This window comes from Salvelinus sp. IW2-2015, linkage group LG20 (assembly GCF_002910315.2).
Source record: "Salvelinus sp. IW2-2015 linkage group LG20, ASM291031v2, whole genome shotgun sequence".
Lineage (NCBI taxonomy): Eukaryota > Metazoa > Chordata > Actinopteri > Salmoniformes > Salmonidae > Salvelinus > Salvelinus sp. IW2-2015.
The window spans coordinates 68,942,057-68,966,975 of NC_036860.1; the positions used below are offsets into that span (position 1 = coordinate 68,942,057).

At 41.7% G+C, this 24,919-nt stretch overlaps 1 protein-coding gene across 3 annotated transcripts; it reads left to right on the top strand.

Annotated features, from left to right (window-relative positions):
• Positions 1-326: 326 nt before the first annotated feature.
• LOC111981495 (BAR/IMD domain-containing adapter protein 2-like 2) lies at positions 327-23,936 on the top strand. Of its 3 annotated transcripts, XM_070449580.1 has the most exons (14): positions 327-516; positions 934-1,009; positions 1,784-1,870; positions 16,853-16,914; positions 17,212-17,283; positions 17,818-17,898; positions 18,218-18,343; positions 18,821-19,010; positions 19,349-19,568; positions 19,841-19,906; positions 20,084-20,249; positions 20,887-20,930; positions 22,947-23,047; positions 23,851-23,936. In XM_070449580.1, exons 1-13 carry the CDS (start codon positions 463-465, stop codon positions 23,023-23,025), a joined length of 1,323 nt encoding a protein of 440 aa, XP_070305681.1. In that variant the 5' UTR covers positions 327-462; the 3' UTR covers positions 23,026-23,047; positions 23,851-23,936. The 3 variants fall into 3 exon arrangements, with proteins under 3 accessions (XP_070305681.1, XP_024003550.2, XP_070305682.1); XM_024147782.2 differs by lacking the exon at positions 23,851-23,936 and having other exon boundaries at positions 22,947-23,310; XM_070449581.1 differs by lacking the exon at positions 23,851-23,936 and having other exon boundaries at positions 20,087-20,249; positions 22,947-23,310.
• Positions 23,937-24,919: the final 983 nt, after the last annotated feature.

The following is a 24,919-nucleotide window of genomic DNA, read 5'->3' on the forward strand; positions in this document are numbered from 1 at the left end:
CAATCACTATCTTTAAACTGTTTAACTTTTGATGATGTCATCGGGTAGAACTTTATATAATTTTCTACAAAATGTAGAAATGCACCATTTTCATGTAGACACTGGTATTGTGCTGGAGAAAATGAAAATGGCCCTTTAAGGCCCTTACTTACACTACTAACCTATCTTTGTAAAGCTTAATTAGATGTATTTTCCCCGCCAGGTCACTAGTCGCTGCGTGTTCTGTGTTGTTGAGTCGTTTATAGCTTTGACTTGATTAATCATTTACAATAGTCCTCTCTGAGCTCCAGTGTCAATTCCTCACACGTTCTGTTGTGCTCCTCGCCCAGTTTCCTGTGAATTAGAACATCCACGTTGATACAGATAGGGGACTTTTGGGACTGTCGCCTTATGTTTCATAACGTATAAATAAATAGATTAAACATTTCATAGGCAGCAAGTGGGAACACTTTGAGCGTCCGAATGTCTGGACAAAACATCGACCAGTTGCATCGCTCTACTTTGGGCATATATGCGGTGAGTGAGATTTGGTTTGAACTCTTGACAATTTTAACTTCAACTGAAGGCCTAATTTGCAATGCACATTTGTTGTTTGTATGTATATACTGTTCAATTTGGCGCACTATACTTGTGAGCAGTACTGTATTCTATGAATAAATACAATATGACTTATGAACCTGTCTCTTATACACATCTAGATGTGTATAAGAGACAGCTATACTTGTGAGCAGTACTGTATTCTATGGATAAATACAATATGACTTATGAACAGGGTATATCTATACAGCTTACTGTTCAAGATAAGCACCAGACCTTTCAATGTCTCACTGTGTGTGTGTGTCTCTGTCTGTGTGTGTGTGTGTGTGTGTGTGTGTGTGTGTCTCTCTGTCTGTGTGTGTGTGTGTGTGTGTGTGTGTGTGTGTGTGTTAACAGAGCCTGATGGATCAGTTCAACCCAAGTCTACAGAAGCTAGTGTCTTTGGGAAACAGCTACATGCAGGCTTTCCAAGGTGAGCATGAGAAAGAAAGGAAGTGAAACGGATGACCTTTGTGGCATGCATTTGAATACGATGAAGTGTTTCAATAAAATAGAGTAAAAATGTGACAAAAGAGTCATTCTCAGCAGAGTCATACATACAGTATATGACTCTGATTTCTACTAGAGGTCCTTCTCAGAACTATACAATGCTTCCACATCGTTGCTATTCAATCCCATCAATGAGAGATCCTTGGCTGTGCCCGTCCTGGAAATAAATGCAAATGTATTTTCATTTTGTCAGAGTTCATAAGGTTTCCCTTGTAAAGTGCTGCCATATCACCTGGGAATATTTATTACCTGGACCTATAGGCCATAATATAACCTACGCATGTTTCTATTGGTTGAGCTGCTGAATGTAAATATGTCTGTCCGTTTATTGTTCTGTCTGCAGCAGTCCTTTTCCACTCCAAAGCAATGAGTTATGGAACATGTATATGTGATGGGCCCAGCTATTTGAATGAAGTATAGATTAATCTGTTGATGCATATTAAACAACCTTTCTGCAATTTTCTGCTTTCAGATGAATGTGTTCGTTGTGCTTTTACTGGCATGAGTCTAACTCTGGGATTGTCAGCAAAGTGAATCATATCAACTGGATATGCAATTAAATTGCCTGTTTGTTTCTGTGTGTGTGTGTGTGTGTGTGTGTGTGTGTGTGTGTGTGTGTGTGTGTGTGTGTGTGTGTGTGTGTGTGTGTGTGTGTGTGTGTGTGTGTGTGTGTGTGTGTGTGTGTGTGTGTGTTTAGCCCTTGCTGTAACCATGAGGGCTTACTTCAGCACCCTTGCTAAGATAGGGGAGCAGGCCTTCCACACCATGTCGTCTCGCTCTATTGGTAAGAACCTCTTCATTCCCTGTGTTTGTGTGTGTTGTGTTGTGTGTGTGTGTTGTGTGTGTGTGTGTGTGTGTGTGTGTGTTTGTGTTGTGTGTGTGTGTTGTGTGTGTGTGTGTGTGTGTGTGTGTGTGTGTGTGTGCACATTACATATGTGCGTGTGTCTGCCGTATGGTTGTATCAGGTCAGTTAAAGAGTATGAGAAAGGTAGAGATGCAGGAACAAAGCTAAAGAACCACAAAGGACCCATGTACTGTATCGATCCTTTGTGCTGTTTATGGTTGTGGTTATTACCCCAATCACTGGCAGTGTCCTTCACCAACCACACAAAGCAAAGTTTATCTGACAGGCAGCACATTGGTACACTTCCTTTTACCGTCACAATACCTCTGAGCTGTCTTAGACGTTTGCGTGTGTTGCATGTGTGTGTATGGGACAGAGGGTGACATGTGTGTGTATGGGTTGGGTGGGTTTGAATAGCAAGATGTGTGGTGTATGCGTGTGAGTTTTTTCTTTTTTTGTTGCCATACACAGTATGTATGTTCCTGTTTGTATAGAGCAGAGTTACAGAGGGTGTAGGTGCGTATATCTATGTTATTTTTTACCCCATAGTGGAATATGAATTAAAAATGAACTTGCCCACATTCAATGTACTGCTAATGTTTATGCATTTTGAGATAACAAGACAACCTATGTGTGAGTCCAACCATAACAAAAACATTGGTCCAGAGTCAGTCTTCCCATTTCKCTCATAATGCTAATAAGAGGTATAATGCAACCGGAGCCCTTGTTGGGGGGTGGAGGTTATCTGTACAAAATCAGTGGAATCCAGGGACAGACAGGTAGTCTTCAGAAGCATATGAATAATAGAGTGTAACAGGCTGTGGGTCCTGTTAAATTCATTTAACCCAGCCTGAATCTAGCCACTTACAGACACTGAGGCTAAAAGGCGTTGTAGGATTTTAATTTGATCACCCTGTTGCAGGATAACTTTCCTGTAATGCAGGAAATGTAAAACATGTACTGTATTTGAGGTTTAAAAAGGCTTCTGAAGTTTGCAATTTCCACTTAGAAATTTCAGACATGATTTTACCTTACGGAAAATGTATCAACCCCTACAAAAAAGTAAATTAATTATACATAATAATTCACATTTCCTGTTGCTCTAGGATTATTTTCCTGCTGTAGCAAACTGGCTCAAATTAAGATCCTACATCTGTGTAAGGTTGGCTATGGAAACCCACATAAACTGATTGTCTAGTTGAGCATTCACTGATTGGACTTCTCCCACATTGTAAAACATTTCCTGTAAAATATACAGTAACTTACTGGCAGCATGTGGCAGTATAGCCAAGTCAGCCCGTGCTCATGGTTCTCACAGGGGAAGTGAGAGAGAGAAAAAAAAAAAAGAAACCCGCACACTGCTCTTGATAGTATCACTAAGCTTTACGTATCGTCCTCACCGCCGCCTTCAGAGCTTTTGTGAGTGTTTTAAATTAGCACCGTTATGTAGGCATAGCCCCACCCACATCCATTCCACGCACCGAATGGGGTTGGAGTCGAAGGAAAACAAATAAGTGTTACCAAATAAAACAATATGAATTTCATAAATATTCGAATAAAGTGTGTACATAAAACATTAAACACGTCTGTAAAACCATAATGGGGGACATCGACCTACCAAGCAAGTTTTCATGAATCATTTGTCACACCGCAAGAAAAACGTCTGTCACGTTCCTGACCTGTTTTCTTTTGTCTTGTATTTATTTAGTTGGTCAGGGCGTGAGTTGGGTGGGTTTGTCTATGTGTGATTTTCTATGTTGGGATGTTTGTGTTCAGCCGGGTATGATTCTCAATCAGAGGCAGCTGTCCATCGTTGTCCCTGATTGAGAATCATACTTAGGCAGCCTGGGTTTCACGTGTGTTTTGTGGGTGTTTGTATCTCGTGTCAGTGTTCGTGCCACACGGGACTGTTTTCGGTTTTGTCACGTTTTTTTGTATTTGTAAGTGTTCAGTTTACGTTCATTAAATAATGACCACTTTCCACTCTGCGTCTTGGTCCGATCCATGCTCCTCCTCATCTGAGGAGGAGAACGACTATGACGACCGTTACAACGTCAGAGTAATCTGAAACAGGGGCATAATTCAAGTTTACATTTACAACATAACATACATAGGCATTTCATCATTAAGACCTTTAGAAAAGAATGTCTGGAGGGTGAAAATCCATAAACATTCTCTTTTGCTCAGAGTTATTTACATCACCTCCACTGTCTGATATATTAACTTTCTCTATGCCACACAATCTAAAAAGGTAGACATGTCATGTTGTAGGTCATTAAAATGTACTGCGACTGGATAATCCCTGTCGTTTCTCCTAATTTAACTTTTATGTTCACTGATTCTCTGTTTGAGAGAACGAGAGGTTTTACCTACATAGCACAGCCCACATGGACATTTAATAATGTAGATAACATGGGTGGTGGAGCACGTAATAATGTCATTAATTTGGAAACGTTTTCCTATATGTGGGTGGCAGAAATATTCACACTTCATCATATTGTTGCACTGTGCGCAAACTCTGCATTTACAGCTACCATTCGGAAGAGGGCGTAAAATAGCCTGGTTGATTTTATTTTTTTATTTTTTGGGTCCGATGATAAAACATGCCAGTATTTCTTGACAGCATCTCACACTTTTCACGAGTTCAAAGTATACAGTATGTGGTGGTGAACGTTACAGAGTGTTCTTTAGCTCGAGTGCGTCTTTTTTTGTAGCAGTTCATCTCGTGTTTTCCCCAATGCCAAATTAAGAGTTTCATCCACACATTGTGGAGAATAGCCTCTTCTTAGAAACCTATTGTCCATATCCGCTGCTTTTTCCAGATAGCCCTCTGCGCCGTATATGCCACTCTACAGTCTGAAAAACTGGCTTCTTAGAAGTCGTCTTTTTAATTTAACGGCTCAGGGTGGAATCTGTCCCCCTGTAGTATAATATTTCTGCCCGTTTCTTTTCTATACAGAGTTGTAAACAGGGTTCCATTTGATTTCTCAATCCACATAGAGATAATGAACAGGTGTCACATTTAATAGTGCATTTGAGATTAGGGTCAATGTCATTGAGTAATGCCATTAAGTCTGACCAACACAGTCTCACATTCAATTCGCGCATATATGTACAAAATGTATTTCAGCAGATTTCGTGCGTTTTTGTGCATTTTTGGGGTGTTTTGGGGTGGTTCAATTCGTTTGAAAATACACGAATTTCTGTGCTACTTAATTCGTGCGAAAATACACGAATTTCTGTGCTACTTAATTCGTGCGAAAAGACACGAATTTAACCAGTAGGCGACACAAGCCGTTGCAACAACCATGTAGACGCGATAATTTGTCTTTCATTTTTGTTCTTCTTAATGGCTAATTCAACGTCATGAATATACAGAAATGTTGTCTTTGTTTAACCATGTTTTAAAATGTGTCGTTGTATGCCTATATGTACTGTTTTAGACTTGCTGAACAGAATTTGAGAAAAGACGCACATTTAAGTGCGACTTAATTCGTGGGAAATATTGTTTTTATAATGCCAATGCTGTTTTCTGTGCTTGATTTCGCTTAATACTTTGGATACTGGTGCACTTGTAATCAGAACGCCTTTTTGTCATGTAGGCAACCATACACGATTTTCTTCATAACCCATTTCATATTTCGTGGAGCCTAAATTACACAATTTTCTTCATAATGCATGTATTACATGTGAATGTAAAATAATTAATTATGTTGGCTACACTTATGGCCTTTCCAAGGCCTTTCCATACCTTAAGGGAACATTTTAGCACTCGCCATATGGGTAGTGAGAAACGCCACTTGCAAATGTAAGGTCCCTTACTAGACGTCCTGCAACGTTTCAAAATTCGTGGATGCGTCGGGCCGTGCGCGGGGAGAGATCTTCAGGAAGTCATCAAACTAAATCTCTTGGACGTTCGGTTTCCTTTTATAAAAATAACACATTTTGGTCATTTTTCCGCAGTCTTGGAAATTCCCACCAGAGGAAAATAAATAATATTGCAAATGCACAAGCACATTGCAAATGCATGTTGCATTTTCTCCTTAACGGAAAATATTTCGAAGACGTAATGGACAGTTGGCCCCGAACAAGATGGCGTCGAGGCCTCAACGCTTTTTGAGTTATGGCCATTTTTCTGGGATTAAAGGTAAAACGCAAAGTAGGGTGCTAATTTGACCGCTTCACGTCAAAGTACATAAGCATACGGTGTCAGGAAAAAAAGAACCAGCCATTTATCATCGTAATTTAAGAGAAATCGTACATTGACAAATTGGTCATGTTCACAAAAATGAGTTAAAAAAAAAAAAAAAAAAAGTTACAGATCCAGTTGCAGTGTGTTCAGACGAACATTTTTTAAGTGGGTCTCGAAGCTCTGCCAGAATTCTGTGATTTTATGTGATTTTATGAAATAACACACACTCATTTAACCCTCTGTAAATAAGTCAGTTCTTAACATAAGACTTAAACCTCAACATTATATAAGAGCCTACCCCAAGGAGATATGTGTTCACTTTCAGCTTCCTATGTCAACCGGAAGTACCTTCAAATGGGGCCATAGGGTCAGTTTCGAAGGGTTAAAAAGGTCAGATCTGCCTCCGGGTGGCGCAGTGGTCTAGGGCACTGCATCGCAGTGCTAGCTGCGCCACCAGAGTCTCTGGGTTTGCGCCCAGCTCTGCCGCAGCCGGCCGCGACGGGAGGTCCGTTGGCCTAGCATCTCCGGGTTAGGGAGGGTTTGGCCGGTAGGATATCCTTGTCTCATCGCGCTCCAGCGACTTTTGTGGCGGGCCGGGGGCAGTGCGCGCTAGCCAAGGGGCCATGTGCACGGTGTTTCCTCCGACACATTGGTGCGGCTGGCTTCCGGGTTGGAGGCGCGCTGTGTTAAGAAGCAGTGCGGCTTGGTTGGGTTGTGCTTCGGAGGACGCGGGCTTCGACCTTCGTCTCTCCTGAGCCCATACGGGAGTTGTAGCGATGAGACAAGACAGTAATTACTAGCGATTGGATACCACGAAGAAAAGGGGATAAAAGGATGGAGTGAAAAAGTACGGTGCTTAAAGACACACAAAGCCTGCAATGGCATTGCCATTATCTCCAGGCCGTGCCGAGTTCAACGAGATGCCCCGCTTGACCGTAGCTAGCTCGGTCTGAGTGCAGCGACAGGGACAAGAAGAAGGACCCAAATGACCCTTTGACCTCAATTTCATATTCTTTTGCTTTTGGGAGACAGAGAGAAACCGTTAAGGTTAGAAGCACAATTTGACCTCAGGAACGTTCCTAAGGTCCTCCGATCTGTGCAAGCCTAACATTGACCGTGTGGCATTAACCCTTAATAGTTAAAAGAAGTGTTTTACATCAAACAGTTTACAATGACATGTCTCCCCATAGGAGACATGCCTGCTCCCCTAAATTCAACCTGAAGCCTATGTGGGTTAATAATGCCTTATGAACCTGTCTTCGATGACAATCCATCAGGCCACTATGAGGTCTACCTGTGTCGATTCTAAGCTTCCTGGAGCAACCGGAAGTGGTTAAATCACCCTAAAAGTGTTTGCCATACCCAACCTGCAGTTTGAGAGAAATAGTGCATTCAACCCTATGTAAATCAGTGAGTTCTTAACGTATAGACTTAAAACTCAGGATTCTGTAAAAGCCCACTCCAATGAGGATATGTGTTTACTTCAGCTTCCTGTGCTAACCGGAGGAGCCATAATTGGTGTCAAAAGGGCTGTTTCGAAGGGTTAAAAAAGTCAAATCTTTCCAAAACTTAATATATGTGAATAGGAAACCCTCATGAACTGTAAATCAGTCATTCATCCCATCAGATTTCAAGGAAAAATTTACACACCCACACAGAAAGGATGGAGTGACACACTGAGGGGCTTAGAGTCAGACAGTGCCTGCAATAGTTACTTTTGTTTGAACTTTTAAAGAACCGTCAGACCTAGAGTTCTGAAACTTTACAAACCTGTTCTAGAGCTCAGGTCGATTAAGCACGGTGAGTTAGTGGCTCTAGAAGGTTCTCGGACCGATAAAAAGCCTCGGTGCATTTGCATTGACTTCAATTCATTTTGAGCATTACAAAATGGTGACATTTAGAAAAGTCCCAGAGTTGCACGACTAGGTGCATTGAAACCGGCTCGGCCATAGAGACGGACCCGACATTTCTGTCCGATAGCTCATTCAAGGACCCCGTAGCAAGGCATGGAAAAAAGTGGAATTTCAGCACCAATTAAGGTTTTGCTCGCGGCACCGAATGACCTATCGAGCCGAAACTTGGATTCGAGGTCGCCTCACATAGGGCTAAAAATAATGTGAAAACTGGACCCGCAGCTAGAACATAACTACCTATTATTTGTTTTATGGTTTAAATGGAAGGTGCTGTGAATTTTGGGCCTGCTCTGAAATATGTGATAGTTGGCTTCTAAACAAGTTGGAAAAAGTGAGTTTGGAGTCAGATGGATCAGTTTGGTGTCTGAAAATATCTAATTGGCTGATGGACACTGACTTGCTAGTTGACTTTTGTGCATTTGCAATATGTTTCAACAGTGAAAAACCACCAAAATAGCATTCTGAAATCACACTAAAAATGACATCACCATAGCCGTGCCGAGTTCAACGAGATGCCCCGCTTGACCGTAGCTTGCTCGGTCTGAGCGCAGCGACAGTGACAAGAAGATGACCCTTGACCTACATTTCAAGTCTTTTGCTTTTGGGAGACAGAGAGAGAACTGTTAAGGTTTAGAAGCACAATTTGACCTCAGGAACGTTCCTAAGGTCTCTGTGCAAGCCTAACCTTGACCGTGTGGCATTAACCCTTAACAGTTAAAAGAAGGTGTTTACATCAAACAGTTTACAATGACATCTCACCCCATAGGAACACATTGCCTGCACCCTAAATTCAACCTGAAGCCTATGTGGGTTATGAATGTCTTATGAACCTGTCTTCAATGACAATCCATCAAGCCACTATGAGGTCTACCTGTGTTGATTCTAAGCTTCCTGGAGCAACCGGAAGTGATAAAATCACCCTAAAAGTGTTTTGCCATACCCAACCAGCAGTTTGTGATATATAGTGCATTCAACCCTGTGTAAATCAGTCAGTTCTTAACATATAGACTTAAAACTCAGGATTCTGTAAAAGCATACCCCGATCAGGATATGTATTTACTTATAGCTTCCTGTGCCAACCGGAAGTGCCTTAAAATGGGGTCATAGGTGCTGTTTCGAAGGTTTAAAAAGGTCAGATCTTTCCAAAACTTTAAATGTGTGAATCGGTCAACCCTCATGAACTGTAAATCAGTAATTTCGCTAAACAGATGTCAAAGAAAAGCTCTCTCCTCACACACCACACACACACACACACACAGCAAGGACGGAGTGAAAAAGTATGGTGCTTAAAGACACACAGAGCCTTAAATGCTTTTACGGGGGATCCAGACTTCCATACCCGCTCTGGGAGCGCTATACTACCGCCCAAATCAATGGGTGCTGCCTGAGTGATTTATGGAGGTTTTCAAAAAAATATTATGTTTTTTCTTCTGGAAAATATTTTATGTTTTTTCTTCTCGAGTCAATGGCCTGAGTGATTTATGGAGGTTTTCAAAAAATATTCTAAGTCCAAACTTTTCGTGCACCTGGTATTTTTTTGGGGTTACCAGGCGTCATTTTTCAAAACGGTTGAAATTGCTTTTAGGGGCATCCAGAGTGTCACATGACCGGATGAGGTAACTATTCTTGTTCTTCTTGTAACTTTCCGGTAGGCTAGAAGCTTTCCGGTGTTTTGCTGCTCGACACAGGTCGACGCAGGTATTGCACTTGATTTATCGTTATCGTAACCGTAGGTGTAGCCAAGTGGAAATACGAAAGCTTTCTAGCTATTTCGCACTGACGGTAATTTGAACACAAGAACGTTTCTAGTGAAAAGGTGCTTACACTCAGAGCCATGTATTTACACTCAGCCACCCTAGCCTTATTACGGGTTAACGTTTTGGTAATTTTGGTTGGCCAACAAAATGTAAGACTACAATGACTGCATACGTTTCCCCAAAAGTTATACGAAAAAAAAATGTTTTGTTATTGATGGACAATGGCAAGGCTGCCATTGTATTTTCAGTTACATTCTGGTCAATAAAAATGGTTTACACGTTTATTTTTTAAGAAATACATGGAACTACAACCGAATAAAACACCATTAACCATCATGCATTGCTTACATTCATTCTATACTGAAAAGTCTGTTCAGAAAAATCGAAAACAGTACATATAGGCATAAAACCACAATGTTTTAATAGGGATTAAATAAAGACAATATATATATAACCTCTTATGGTTATATGGTTAAAAAAAAGACAAAATATCTATATATTCATAACGTAAAATAAATAAATACAGGCGATCGCGTCTATGGTTGTTGCAACGGCTTATGTCGCCTACTGGTTAAATTCGTGTCTTTTCGCACGAATTAAGTAGCACAGAAATTCGTGTATTTTCGCACAAATTAAGTAGCACAGAAATTCGTGTATTTTCAAACGAATTGAACCACCCCAAAACACCCCAAAAATGCACAAAATAGCACGAAATCTGCTGAAATACATTTTGTACATATATGCGCGAATTGAATGTGAGGCTGGGCTGGTCTGACAGCTCTTTTCCCGTTCCTCCCCATATGCAAAAAAAAAAAAAGTCATATCGATACCAATTCAGGACTTCATTCAAAAATTGATTTTCGTTTTCATTATAAACAAAACGTTATTCGAAAAGACCCACATAAAGGTTAGCATAGCTCGGAGCGAACGTGGAGCCCATCGATGTTCCATTCGTTTGGAGGTAGTATTCATCATCAAACCTGAAATAGTTATACGTCAAAACATATTCAGCCAGCTCTAGGTTAAAGTTTGTTGGTGGGTATTCGTTAGTATTAGGACATATGGCACATTTGCAGCAAAGGTATTCATATTCAGATTTTGAGACATATAGTATATAGTTTCCTTTTCCCTATATCCCTTTGGAACACCTGTGTGAGATCAACACTCAGTTTTCTATAGAAACGTTCATTACTGAGTTGTCTCTAAATCTCTTCTTTGTATTTTTCTTGTATATACTGACATGTCTTCTTGTTCGACGAACCTACAATAGGTATTAATCGAGGGGTTGTTAACTATAGGACATAATTTGCTTTTGGACTTAAAATGGGTACCAGTTCTTTGTTGGGTTTCTAGGCCCGAAACAGTGTTTGAGAAAACACGTGCTCATATTTAATCTTGCGGTAGTATCAAATGGTTTGTCTGTACATGTTGGTACAAAAGAGAGGCCCTTGGATAAGACTGAGACTTGCGCGTCAGTGAGCTCTTTTGGAGAGGTTCATTAATTACCGCGTCCGACTGTAGCTCCGTGTCCACGGACTGTGTTCCTGGTCCCCTCTTTGACCGCTTGCCTCTCCTACATCGTTTCTTTTCTTTCGTAGAGCCTTGTTGTGCTGCTTTCGGGCTAAAAAAAACTGTCTGTGTGCGATGGTAGCTAGCGTCGCTGTCTGTTGGGAATTCGCTCTCAGTGGATGCCTCTGTGTGTACATTTCCATGTCCTCCCGCTGCTGCATCCCTACGTCGTCGTCGTCGGTCCTTGGGCCTTCCCATGCGTACACCTGGTTGAGCTGGTAGTCCTCTGTGTCTCGCTGATATTTCTTGATCTTTGTTGCTTGTAGGAAGTCTCTGTATTTCCCAATGGACTGATTGATTGAGTCGTCTATGGCTGTGACATTTGGGCCTAGAATCTCCATTATAACCTCATGTTCACTGATTTTAACTTGAACTTATTTTACTTCCTTCGACACATGTTCAACGATTAATAGCATTACATCTAAATAGCATTTGTTTAGGATTTAACCCCATTTCTGAACGAAAGTTTTGTAGTTTTTCCCTATTTTAGGCTCCTTCTGTATTCTCAGTCCTCTTGGAATGCGCTTGATGCGCCAATACTCACTGAGAGTGGAGACATGCAGGAACAAACAAGTATCTTGTTTGTTCCTGCTGGATTTTAAGTTCTGCATTAGTGTGCGGAGCTGGGTTGTCCATGTTGGAGGGAAAAGGATCATTTCACTTCCCCATTTCACTTCGAGACTAGATTATTGACCGAGAGACTAGATAATAATTGTCTTGTTTTAAAATGATGTGCACCTATGAGGAGTGAGGAGGTCTCCACAGAGGTTGCTGCTGGAAAGCGCGAGTTTCATTTCGTGCACGCGCATATGAACGCATGTTCACGCGCGACGCGGTTATCTTTTCCGAGCTGCAGTTTATAAACACTGTTGCCCGTTGGCGTTTATCAAACGTAATAAATAGTTGTATTTCACTCTCACTTTTGTCAGGCACAAAGTCACAGAACACAGCCATGGAAGTGGCTGGCAAGCAAGCAAGCAAGACACAGACAGACCAAGAGATGCACTGCCCAGCTAGGTTAGCAAGACAAGACAGACTAGAGAGAGATGCACTGCAAGCTAGCACATCAACTTAACGTTACTGTTATTTTCTGACATCAAACTCGGAGAGGAGAGAACACAAGTTTACCTGATTGCTGTTCCCGCAATTCACTCTCATTGTGTTTTTTTCTCTTTTCGTGACCAGAAGGATAGTTCCGCTTCATCGAAGTTGTAAACATTGACACCCGCTTTGACACGGGGAGGCGGGGCCCTTGTGTAATTATGGGGCCCTACACAACTTGCGTAGCGAGCGTATGGGCCGCCCGGCTTTGTGATCATGCACACCTGAAATTACAATTTTCTTTTGGGCAGGTGCTTTTTCATTATTTGGATAAACAATACCTGTGGTGTCTAGCTAACGTTACGCTAATCAAAGCAAAACTAGGACTAGAAAAAGGAGAATGCAAAAAGCAGGAGAACGGAAAAAACGCTGGTTGACTTGGAAACATACCAGACGAACTGACACAGAGAGACAGGAAACACAGGGATAAATACACTGGGGAAAATAAGCGACACCTTGCCTGACTAAAATATTCCCAGTCATGTGAAATCCATGGATTAGGTCCTAATTAATTAATTTCAATTGACTGATTTCCTTATATGAACTGTAACTCAGTAAAATCGTTGAAATTGTTTGTGTGCACACACACATATGTAATGTGACAACAGGCAAATAATGTTTACCTGAATTGAGCTGAAGGTAAAATCTGGGATAATTTCTGTTCCTTAATAATGACATTAGCAGTTCACTCAATCTTAAACCTGATTAACACTCAACTGCATTACCCTCCACTAACTACAATACCTGTGTTCTCTCTTTCTCTGTCGCTTTAGCAACAAAATCGACATGCGTTCAACCATGGGGCAAAACGGATTGGCTTAGATAGTTGACATGTAAGCTATATTTTGTCTCCAATGTTTATTGGAAACAAATACATTTGACCACTTGTTGTCTCAAATACATTGTTACAGTTGTTGGTTAGATAGCTAGCAAATTTTATCCATATTTGCATTGACATGAAATTAGTCAAAACACCTCAAAACAACACATGGTATGAATAACATGATGAAACATGCTGAAATGAGCCACTTATGATTCCTCACATGGTAGTTTGTCATTCTTGCTAGCAATCTGGCAATCCAGAATCACAACAGGCTGACTTCTGCTCCATGGAAGCGCACATAATTTTTGTGACATTGTCAGCCAACCAATCTATGTAGTTAGATGGCAAATAACTGTATTGTAAACACACACACACAAAATATTTTCACTTACTCCTGCAAATACAACAACCATCTCACTCTGTGTTTGCCGAGCTGAATCTCTCGCCTTCTTTCTCAATAATAAATTCTGTATGTCCATCTTCTATAAATTAAAAAAAAATGTTAACCCAGCTATCGAGCTTTGTTTTTTCAACAGATACAGTAGCTAGCTAATTGAGCTGATGTTACCAAAATAGCTAATCTTAGCCTTACGTTAGCTAGCTAGCTTTATTAGCATTTATTTTGCATATTTGGACAGTAACGTTACTTGAGTAGACAGTAATTGGTTAGTTAGTGATACTTGTGGGGTGGTGAAAGGAGTTTTCATTGTCTAGATAGCTAATCAATTACTGTCAAAACCAGTGGTGTAAAGTACGTAAGTAAAAAATACTTGAAAGTACTATTTAAGAAGTTTTTTTGTACTTTACTATTGATATTTCTGACTACTTTTTCTTTTACTTCATGACATTCCTAAAGCATATTATGTACTTTTTACTCCATACATTTTCCCTGACACTCAAAAGTACTCGTTACATTTTGAATGGTTACCAGGACAGAAAATTGTTTAATTCACATCAAGAGAACATCTCTGGTCATCCCTACTGCCTCTGATCTGACTGACTCACTAAACACATGCTTCATTTGTAAAGGATGTCTGAGTGTTGGATCGGTTCATAAAAAAATCTAAGAGAATGGTCCCGTCTGGTTTGCTTAATTTGAGGAATTTGATACTTAGGTATATTTTAGCAATTACATTTACTTTTGATACTGAAGTATATTTTCAAACCAAAAACTTTCACTCAAGTAGTATTTTACTGTGTGATGTTCACTCTTACGTGAGTAATTTTCTGTTATTATTATCTTTACTTTCACTCAAGTATACCAATTGGGTACTTTACCACTTCTGGTCAAAACCCTGCTCATAAAATGTATTAGGTAGCTAATGTTAGCAGCAATGCTAGCTAGACCAAGTAGTCCCCAACGTTAGTTAGTTATCTAGTTTAATGTTATCTGTCAACATGTTCAGCTTTCGAGTCAACATGTTGAAATTTAAGTTACTCAAAACTGTGAGTTCAAAAACCCCAAAAAGTGCTATAGTAGTAGCAAGCTAACAAAGTTAACCTCCGTCCTTCTCATCTTGTCGCCCGCATGTGCTCGCCGAAATATAATTTCTTTGGACGAATCAAAAATGACTTTGGAAAACCACTTTGACTCCGCCTCCTAAAGTGCCACCGTACACAGAAATGCTGATTTTAGGCAGCACTAAAAAGGCAGGGGAGGCCAGGGCTCTTGATTGGAGTATTCAGTGTAATGCAGTGTAGCCTAGTTTGTTTTACATCATCCCAATAGGGCAAAAGACTCGGGGCTGAGACAAAATCAAAGCCCCAAAAACCCGTCTGGTGACGTCAATGTTCAGACCCCTTGATTTTTTCCACATTTTGTTACGTAAAGGAATTATTATAAAATGTATTCAATTGTTTTTTCCCCCTTCATCAATCTACACACAATACCCCATAATGACAAAGCAAAAACAGGTTTTTAGAATTTTTAGCAAATTTCTTTGAAAAAAAATTATGTAATTTCACATTTACATAAGTATTCAGACCCTTTACTCAGTACTTTGTTGAAGCACCTTTGGCAGCGATTACAGCCTTGAGTCTTCTTGGGTATGACGCTTCAAGCTTGGCACACCTGTATTTGGGGAGATTCTACCATTCTTCTCTGCAGATCCTCTCAAACTCTGTAGGGTGCGTTGCTGCACAGCTATTTTGACGTCTCACCAGATATGTTCGATCGGGTTCAAGTCTGGGCTCTGGCTGGGCCACTCAAGGACAATCAGAGACTTGTTCCGAAGCCACTCCTGCGTTGTCTTGGCTCTGAAGGTCCCCAAGACCACAGTGATCTCCATTATCCTTAAATGGAAGAAGTGTGGAACCACCAAGACTCTTTCTAGAGCTGGACGCCCTTCCGAAAAAGCATGGTGGTGGCAGCATCATGCTTTGGGGATGTTTTTCAGCGGCAGGGACTGGGAGACTAGTCAGGATCGAGGGAAAGATGAATGGAGCAAAGTACAGAGAGATCCTTGATGAAAACTTGCTCCAGAGCGCTTAGGACCTCAGACTGGGGTGCTCCACACTGCCCTGTCCCACCTGGACAAAAGGAACACCTATGTGAGAATGCTGTTCATTGACTACAGCTCAGCGTTCAATACCATAGTGCCCACGAAGCTCATCACTAAGCTAAGGACTCTGGGACTAAACACCTCCCTCTGCAACTGGATCCTGGACTTCCTGACGGGCCGCCCCCATGTGGTAAGAGTAGGCAGCAACACGTCTGCCACGCTGATCCTCAACACTGGGGCCCCTCAGGGGTGTGTACTTAGTCCCCTCCTGTACTCCCAGTTCACCCATGACTGAGTGGCCAAACACGACTCCAACACCATCATTAAGCTTTCTGACGACACAACAGTGGTAGGCCTGATCACAGACAACGATGAGACAGCCTATAGGGAGGAGGTCAGAGACCTGGCCGTGTGGTGCCAGGACAACAACCTCTCCCTCAACGTGATCAAGACTAAGGAGATGATTGTGGACTACAGGAAAAGGAGGACTGAGCATGCCCCCATTCTGGCCTTCCCACCCACACTCAGCCCAGTCCAAGCTCTTCTCTGTCCTGGCAACCCAATTGGGGAACCAGCTTCCCCCTGAATCTAGTACAATAGAGTCCTTGCTCATCTTTCGAAAGCACCTGAAACCCTACCTCTTCAAACAGGTAGGGTTGACCCACCTAGCTGGTTGCCCCACTTAGCTGTTTTAGGATGAATACACTACCTGCAAGTCGCTCTGGATAAGAGCATCTGCTAAATGACTCAAATTTAAAATGACAGATGTGCATTAAAACACATTTACGATATTTTACTGTGTTCTACAGTGTTTTACTGTTGAAATTACAGAAACGTCTTACAGTGTTGTGAGAGAGAGGAGCCTTGGGATGTTGTTGAAAATTATAAAAGCAGGCTCTCATTCAGTATGTGTGTATGGGCGGGGGGGTGGTGGCGGAGTGGGAGTATGTGTGTGTTTTGACACTGTGTGTCTCTCCTTTTGGGATGTGTGTTTGCGCACACGTGCATGTGTGTGTGTGTGTCTTAATGCCTGCCTATGATAGTAATTTCTCATTGTGTCTCACAGGAGATGTCCTGATTCAGATTTCAGAGAACCAGAGGCGACTCACCGCTGAACTGGAAGCAATAGTAGGTTACTTTACACTCCTCATCAAACAGTAGAACAGTAGCACTGCACTAGTTCTTTTCCTGTATTAGAATACAAAATGAAGAATTAAGAGTGTATTGCAATTGTACCTTGGTTGTAGTTATTCACCTGTCAAAACAACTCACAACTAAGCAACCCACTTATTAAGATATTGTACTGTATATTTTACTAGATGGGGTAACAACACAGTTTGCTGTCAGTTTGAGATGTGATTGTTTGGCTTACCAATGGTGTTTCAACTACTGCTATCATAATAACCATGCTCTGTGTTTCTCTAGTTCCGCTGGTTCCACTCTGAGGTGCTGCAGGAGATGGACAACAATGTCAAACTGGATAAGGACTACATAGCAGTGAGTAGCCACTCTCCTGTACATACCCCTTTTTCACATACTGTACCCTCTTGTGTTGACAGTACAGAAGTACATTTACATTTAAGTCATTTGTGTAGTAAAGAGCATGGACTGGCGCACAGACGGAATCAGAAGGGAATAGAGAAGTAGTGGGCAGTGCTCAAGAATGGTGGACCATTCCTGATACGGGAAACTGTTGAGCGTGAAAAACCAAGCAGCGTTGCTGTTCTTGACACCCTCAAACTGGTGCATAGCAAGGGCACTTAATTATTTTGTCTTGCCCATTCACCCTCTGAATGGCACACATACACAATCCATCTCTCAATTGTGTTAAGGCTTAAAAATCCTTCTTTAACCTGTCTCCTCCCCTTCATCTACACTGATTGAGGTTGATTTAACAGGTGAGATCCACAAGGGATCATAGCTTTCACCTGGATTCACCTGGTCAGTCTATGTCATGGAAAGAGCAGGTGTTCCTAATTTTTTGTACACTCAATGTAACCATGTCTGGCATTGGTGTAATGTGTCCTCCAGGGCAGCAGGAGGCGATATGAGATGGAGGTACGGACCCAGGCCACATCTTTGGAGAGGCAGCTGAGGGGAGGGGCTTACCAGGTCAGTCCACTCTGTGTGTGTGTGTGTGTGTGTGTGTGTGTGTGTGTGTGTGTGTGTGTGTGTGTGTGTTTCCATGTGTTTGATGCCCTTCCATTTGCGCCGTTCCGGCCATTATTATGAGCTGTCCTCCCCTAACAGCCTCCACTGGTGTGTGTGTGTGTGTCAGATAAAGAGTATGAGTAGAATAAATACAAAATTAAGATTAAGAGTGCACCGTGGAGTACTCCATTGTCTTACATTTCTGTAAAGTATTTCCACAGTGCGTGTGTGTCAGAGAAAGTTTTATATTTACGTATTGCATGTGTGTGTGCGCCCACAGGATGAGTACATTCACTTCCTGAGGGATAGTCAGCGCGAGGCTCTGATGGAGGAGGAAAGGAGATACCGTTTCCTGGCTGAGAAACACTGTGGCCTCACTCAGTCCGTCATCTATCTCATGAACAAGGTAGTGTAGCTTACTGCGCTCTCATTTAATCATACACACACAATAATATATGCCATTTAGCAGACGCTTTTATCCAAACCGACTTACAGTCAGGCATGCATGCATTTTACGTATGGATGGTCCCGTGAAGCAAACCCACTATCCTGGCATTTCAAGTGCCGTGCTCTACCAACTGAGCTACAGATCACCCTCTCCAATAGTGTCATAAACCACATTCATCATAGAAAGAACCTTGGCTGGTTTCCAATATGACAACCTGCTCCTGGCCTTTTCCTTGTTTTCTCCAATTTGTGGATTTAAAGGGAATGAATAAGTAGGCTTCACCTAGTTTGATGCTTTCTGTTTTTATTTTTTTGAGAGAGAGAGTCACCAAAGTAAGAGAGAAGAGAGTGAGTTTCCTGACTAGATTAAAGCCAATGAATAAACAAGGTCAATGAAGGTAATGTAATGTGTGTGTGTGTGTTTTCGATGGGCCAGACAGGGGCAGGGGGAGGCCTACAGCAGATAGCTGATGGATGGAGAGACCAGGTCAACGCCACCAGAGGACCTGGATCCCAGAACCCCTCTCGCCTGGACCAGGACAACACGTCCAGAATGAGGGAGGAGGACAGGGGGAGCCAATGGTCAGGCAAAGAGGAGCAGCCTCTGGGAAGAGTGCCCTCCAGAGGTGGGGGCATGATATACTGTATATCTACACTACAGTATACCAAACCATAGAGTTAGATAGAGTACTCATCTTCGTGCCCAGTTGACTACTTTGGTGGAAGCCATCAATGGCAATGTCCATGATAAAACAAGTTACAGTATGTCCATCAGGAGTCCTCTGTCTGGCTCTATAACCATACCATAAATAAATACTATGTACATACCATACCCAAAGTGGTCAGGTGTCTTTCCTCTCCTATGACCTGCCCTCCTGGCCCTCTGATGTTCACACATCCTCTCCTCTCTCCTCCCTCCCCTCGCACCCTTCACCCCCATCACCCCCCCCCCCCCCCGCTCCAGGCCCATCACCCCAAAACACCCGTTCCCGCTCCAGCCTCAATGGGGAGTCCCTAGGTCTGGGTGGAGGTGGAGGAGGGAGACCTATGAGAGCTCTGGTGTCCCACCCCGCTAACTCCAACAGCCCCACCCTGCTGCCCTTCTCCCGAGGGGAGGTGGTGAGTGTGCTGGTGCAGGATCCCCGTAACGGCTGGCTCTACGGCCGGGCAGAGAACAGCTCACGGTGAGGGAGAGGGAGGGAGAGAGAGAGATGCTCCTGCCTTCATGACAGAGCTGAACTCACAGAACAACATTGTATAAGGAAAACTTCAATCCGTTTGAGAGATACTCCACTAGATACTGTAGTATTTGGGATATGTATTAGAAAATTGAAAATACTGTTTTAATATATTTTTAGCTTACTTGCTTATGACGTGCTGAATGTTAGCATGCCATAGCTCTCTGTCCTTCATAGAAACTCATAGAAATGTATCTCTTCTCTGTTTCCCACCACAGTCAGGGCTGGTTCCCAGCTGCTTATGTGGGGCCACTGGAGGAGACCCCTAGATCAACTGGCTCCAGGTGATCCACTAGCTCCACTGTCTCTTAAAGGGACAGTTCACCCAAATTTCCCCTCAAGGGAAATTATATGTGAATTATGAAACATTGCTAGTGAGTTATGTTGATCGTGTTTTATATTCTAAAAAGAGTTGCTAATGCTAGTGCTGTTTTGACTTTTGGTGATCTTTGACCCTTCAGTAGCTCCACCCTTAGGAGCGCCCACAGTATGGACAACCTGCTAGACCAATCAGGAGGCAGCAGCCACGGCAGACCCCCGCCCCCGCCTCCACCCAATAGACAGACAGAGATGCGTCCAATCACACCCATCATGGAGAGAAGGGCGGAGTCTCACTCTGACAACAAGGTAGTGCTGCCTGGTTGAATGATCACTGAGGATCGATGTTGGCCATGAAGGTCTTGTTAAATTCTAGCGTTTACAGTGTTTACTCTATGGTGAGCCTGCTGTACCACACTAACGTGGTGTTTCTGATAAATCAATGTTGGTTTGTTATTAACATGATAGCCTGAGGAAGGTCTCTGAGTGAAAGTTATTCCTATTCGGGTTTTTGGTGAGGCATAACAAGTAATGAAAAGCTAGTTATAGTAAAAGCTAGTTAGAATGGAGTTAAAGCTGAAAAGGTTGAATGAAAGCTTCACATAGAGAAGTTAGTATTTAAAATCTGTTGCATGTTTGTCCTCCGGCCAGCAGGGGCACTGTGGCAATGTGCTGTTCTCTATGACGCCACAGGCCTCTTTCTGGTGGATGCAGGGGGGAGGCTCCAGCTGCTGACAGTGTAGGGGGGTGAGGTGTGTGTGTGTGTGTGTGTGTGTGCGCGCATGTGTGTGTGTGTGTTTGCATGGTGTTGGATCTTTGCATGGTGTGGATTACACACCCACAGATGCTCTGCCCCCCACTCTGGGTTTCAGCTCTATATGTAAAAATGTTTGCATGGGTTGGAATAGATACCTCTTTAAAGTTGTGTACTTTCCTCTCCATGCAGAGAGGAGAGCGCCATGGTGGACCTGTGCCAAACCTCTTCCCAAAGTAAGGAACAACCATTGCAGTTCTCATCAGTTCTATTTGTGTTTATTCATTACTAAGAAGTGATATCTAGAGAGATTGTTCAAGATTGACGTCGAAACTGGATGTTTATCCATGTTCCGAGGACGTTGGGAAATGCCATCAAAACAAGCCAATAAGGGCAACAGTGAACGCTATTACCATCAAGTAGGCTTGGGTTTTTCTAGGGCGTTATGGACAGGTACGGTGGCTGGGTGTAATCCGATGATTCTGGAGCAGAAGACTGTGTGTTGGATCCCAGTTATGGACAGAAACAAATAGTTCAGAGTTCCTCTGTCCAGTGTCTGTGTTCTTTTGCCCATCTTAATCTTTTATTTTTATTGGCCAGTCTGAGATATGGCTTTTTCTTTGCAACTCTGCCTAGAAGGCCAGCATTCCGGAGTCGCCTCTTCACAATTGACGTTGAGACTGTTGTTTTGCGTGTACTATTTAATGAAGCTGCCAGTTGAGGACTTGTGAGGTGTCTGTTTCTCAAAATAGTCACTCTAATGTACTTATCCTCTTGCTCAGTTGTGCACCGGGGCCTTCCACTCCTCTTTCTATTCTGGTTAGAGCCAGTTTGCGCTGTTCTGTGAAGGGAGTAGTACACAGCGTTATACAAGATCTTCAGTTTCTTGGCAATTTCTCTCATGAAATAGCCATAATTTCTCAGAACAAGAATAGACTGACGAGTTTCAGCAGAAAGTTCTTTGTTTCTAGTCATTTTGAGCCTGTAATCGAAGCCACAAATGCTGATGCTCCAGATACTCAACAAGTCTATAGAAGGCCAGTTTTATTGCTTCTTTAATCAGAACACCAGTTTTCAGCTGTGCAAACATAATTGCAAAAGGGTTTTCTAATGATCAATTAGCCTTTTAAAATGATAAACTTGGATTAGCTAACACAACGTGCCATTGGAACACAGGAGTGATGGTTGCTGATAATGGGCTTATGTAGATATTCCATTAAAAATCTGCCGTTTCCAGCTACAATAGTCATTTACAACATTAACAAAAGTCTACACTATATTTCTGATCAATTTGATGTTATTTTAATGGACCAAAAATGTGCCTTTCTTTCAAAAACAAGAACATTTCTAAGTGATCCCAAACTTTTGAATGATAGTATATACGTATATATAACCTATCCCAAACCTTAACCCTTACCTTAAAGTGGCAATCAGCAGTAAAAACAATAACAAAGCAGACTACCCACCCCTGGTTCGATAAAAAACAAAGTGATGGGGCTGTAGAAATGAAATCACTCTCAAATTCATAGACAGAGCTATGAATACAAAGACTGGCCATCCATGATATCAAAATTATAGTTTTAACCTTGTTAACATTTTCTTTGTTTACAAATGTTGAAGCAAAATAAGCTTACATTTTAAATTCTATTGGGGTATGACAGTTGAACTATGCTCATGAGGCATTTCTAAATTATATATTCTTCAAGAATCAATGGGTACATATCATGAATTTACAAGTCCAAAAATGTATTGTTTGCCCCTTTAACCATTGGAATGAGTGCCTGAACTTCATGTTTTAACCCTATCCCAAACCTTAACCTTTACCTTAACTATTTGTATGAGTGCCTAAACTTAACCCTTAACTATAAAATGTGACGTTTGGAGAAACGGAACGATACAGAGGAACAGGAGTCAACCCAGGCTGTCAAAAATATTTGCAACGACTTCGAAATTAGACGGGGGATCCTGAGTGGCGCAGCTGTCTCAGTGCTTGAGGTGTCACTACAGACACACTGGTTCGATTCCAGGCTGCATCACAACCGGCTGTGATTGGGAGTACCATAGGCCGGCGCTCAATTGGCCCAGCGTTGTCTGGGTTTGGCTGGTGTAGGCTGTCATTGTAGATAAGAATTTGTTCTTAACTGACTTGCCTAGTTAAATAAAGGTTTTATAAAAAATAATAAAAAATATTGTTACAATATCATGTGTGAACTGAAATATCTCTGTTCTCTCAATCTGTCTTTGTTGTATAGGGGCACTAACCCTTTCGCCACTGTCAAGCTGAAGCCCACATCCACAGATGACCGATCTGCTCCACGGCTCCGTCGGTGAAGAGGTCACGCCCTTGAGAGAGGTACTGGGCGCGTTCCAGGTTGACTACATTTCAGTCGTTGGATTGCATCAAAAAAATGGTTTCATGCCACTTTATTGACTGTGCAGTCGACTGCTATATCATATGATTCACTGATCTGTTAAATAAATATTTATCCAGGTGGGTCTGAAATGTAGTCATCCTAAAACGCGTCCACTACCATGCAGCAGGGATTTTAGGGTTGATGCCCTAAAACTGCCCCAAATCTTCCCAAATTGTTGAAAACTGTCTTAAAACTGCCCAAAACTTTCCCTAAGCAGCCCTTAATACCAATCTTGTATTTATATCCATATTATGGAGTTTATCGGATGACTACAGTGATAAAGGAACTTCAGAGGGCAGTGTAAGATGACAGAAACCCTAATAGATGCTTGGTGCACTGATTGACCTGAAAAGTGCATTAATATTTTTTTTTTCGTTAGCGAGACAAATCTTTGAGAGCGCTCATTTATGCACTTTTCTTCAGAATCAGGGATATACATGTCAGGTACAGGAAATGTCATGGTAGAGGGAGTTGTTTTTATCAAAGCCTTTTGAATTGTTGTCTTCAAGTAGCTCTTTTATTTAGCTTTGCTTGTACAGTGACAATATGGCAGTTTAAACCAATACATAACTTTGATGCTAAACTACAGTGAACCACAGTGAGCTAATATTTATCTTAGCAATGCCATGTAGATAGATTGTTATGACAAGTGAGTTTGAGCTAATAACTTAACAGTGCTGTTTTGTCCAGTGCCTTTAGTAAATGTACGATATGATGTGTATGTGTTTGTTTGTTCATGCAGGCAGTAGGGTGGACTACTACTGTAGTGAAGAACCCGGGGTTGTCAATTCTAATCCACCAATGGGGATACTTAACCTAAATTACCCTTTCGTGTGTACCCAGCTATGTAAATGGCTGACGTGAGAGTGTTGAGCTAATGTTATAGCTGTAACTGAATGAATAATTTTGACTTTACTGCTAGAATAAAAACATGTTTTCAAATTCCTTTAAATCAGACAGAAATACATCCTCTGATTCTGAAGTTTTTTAGTTGCTGGCGATATTTTACACATTTATTTTTTTGTTATTGAGGGCCACTTGGTAGTGCTGAGCGATTAACCAAAATGTCATGGTTTTTTTTGGGGGGGGGGGGGGGTGTTATTGAACAACCAATTGACCAACATTGGTTCATTTATTTATTTATTTGTGAGTCCAACGTGCCGTTTCTGTAGAGAGGAATCAAATAATTCACAACAGAAAGTAAGTCAAGAGCTATGTGGGACGCTTGGCTGTAGTATTAAGCCAACAATTAAACCTAATTCAGCACAGAAATTTGGTAATTAACTACAATGTTAGATACACACAGACCAAATAGACCGCATGAGAGGAATGTACACAACACAACGATGAGAGGGATAGAGACCATTAGTGAAAGTGTTCCTTATCTCCTTTGAAGAACTAGTAAAATTATTTTGGCAGACTGCTCTGCAGCATTATTAGACAGGCTAGCCTAAACAGGATGACAAAAGACAATACAGTATAGGGAGCACAGAGATAATGTAACGTTAGATGGTCGGGCTGGCTGGCTGCTACAACTTGAGCAGAGATGAGATGATGACCTTAAGAAATGAAAAATGATAAAGTCATCAGATAAAAACTAAGTAATGTACACAACTGAAATATGTTATTATTATCATAGTAATTTTCCATTTTTCTATTGATGTCTACCCAATGTGGACCTGACAGAGACAATGGAATATTTGTAATGTTTTGGCAATTGAATGTTCACTATTTTTGGTTTGTAATTTCCATTAAAAAGCTTTAAAATCATTTAAATTGTTTTATTTTGTAATGCATTTAATGTATACCCC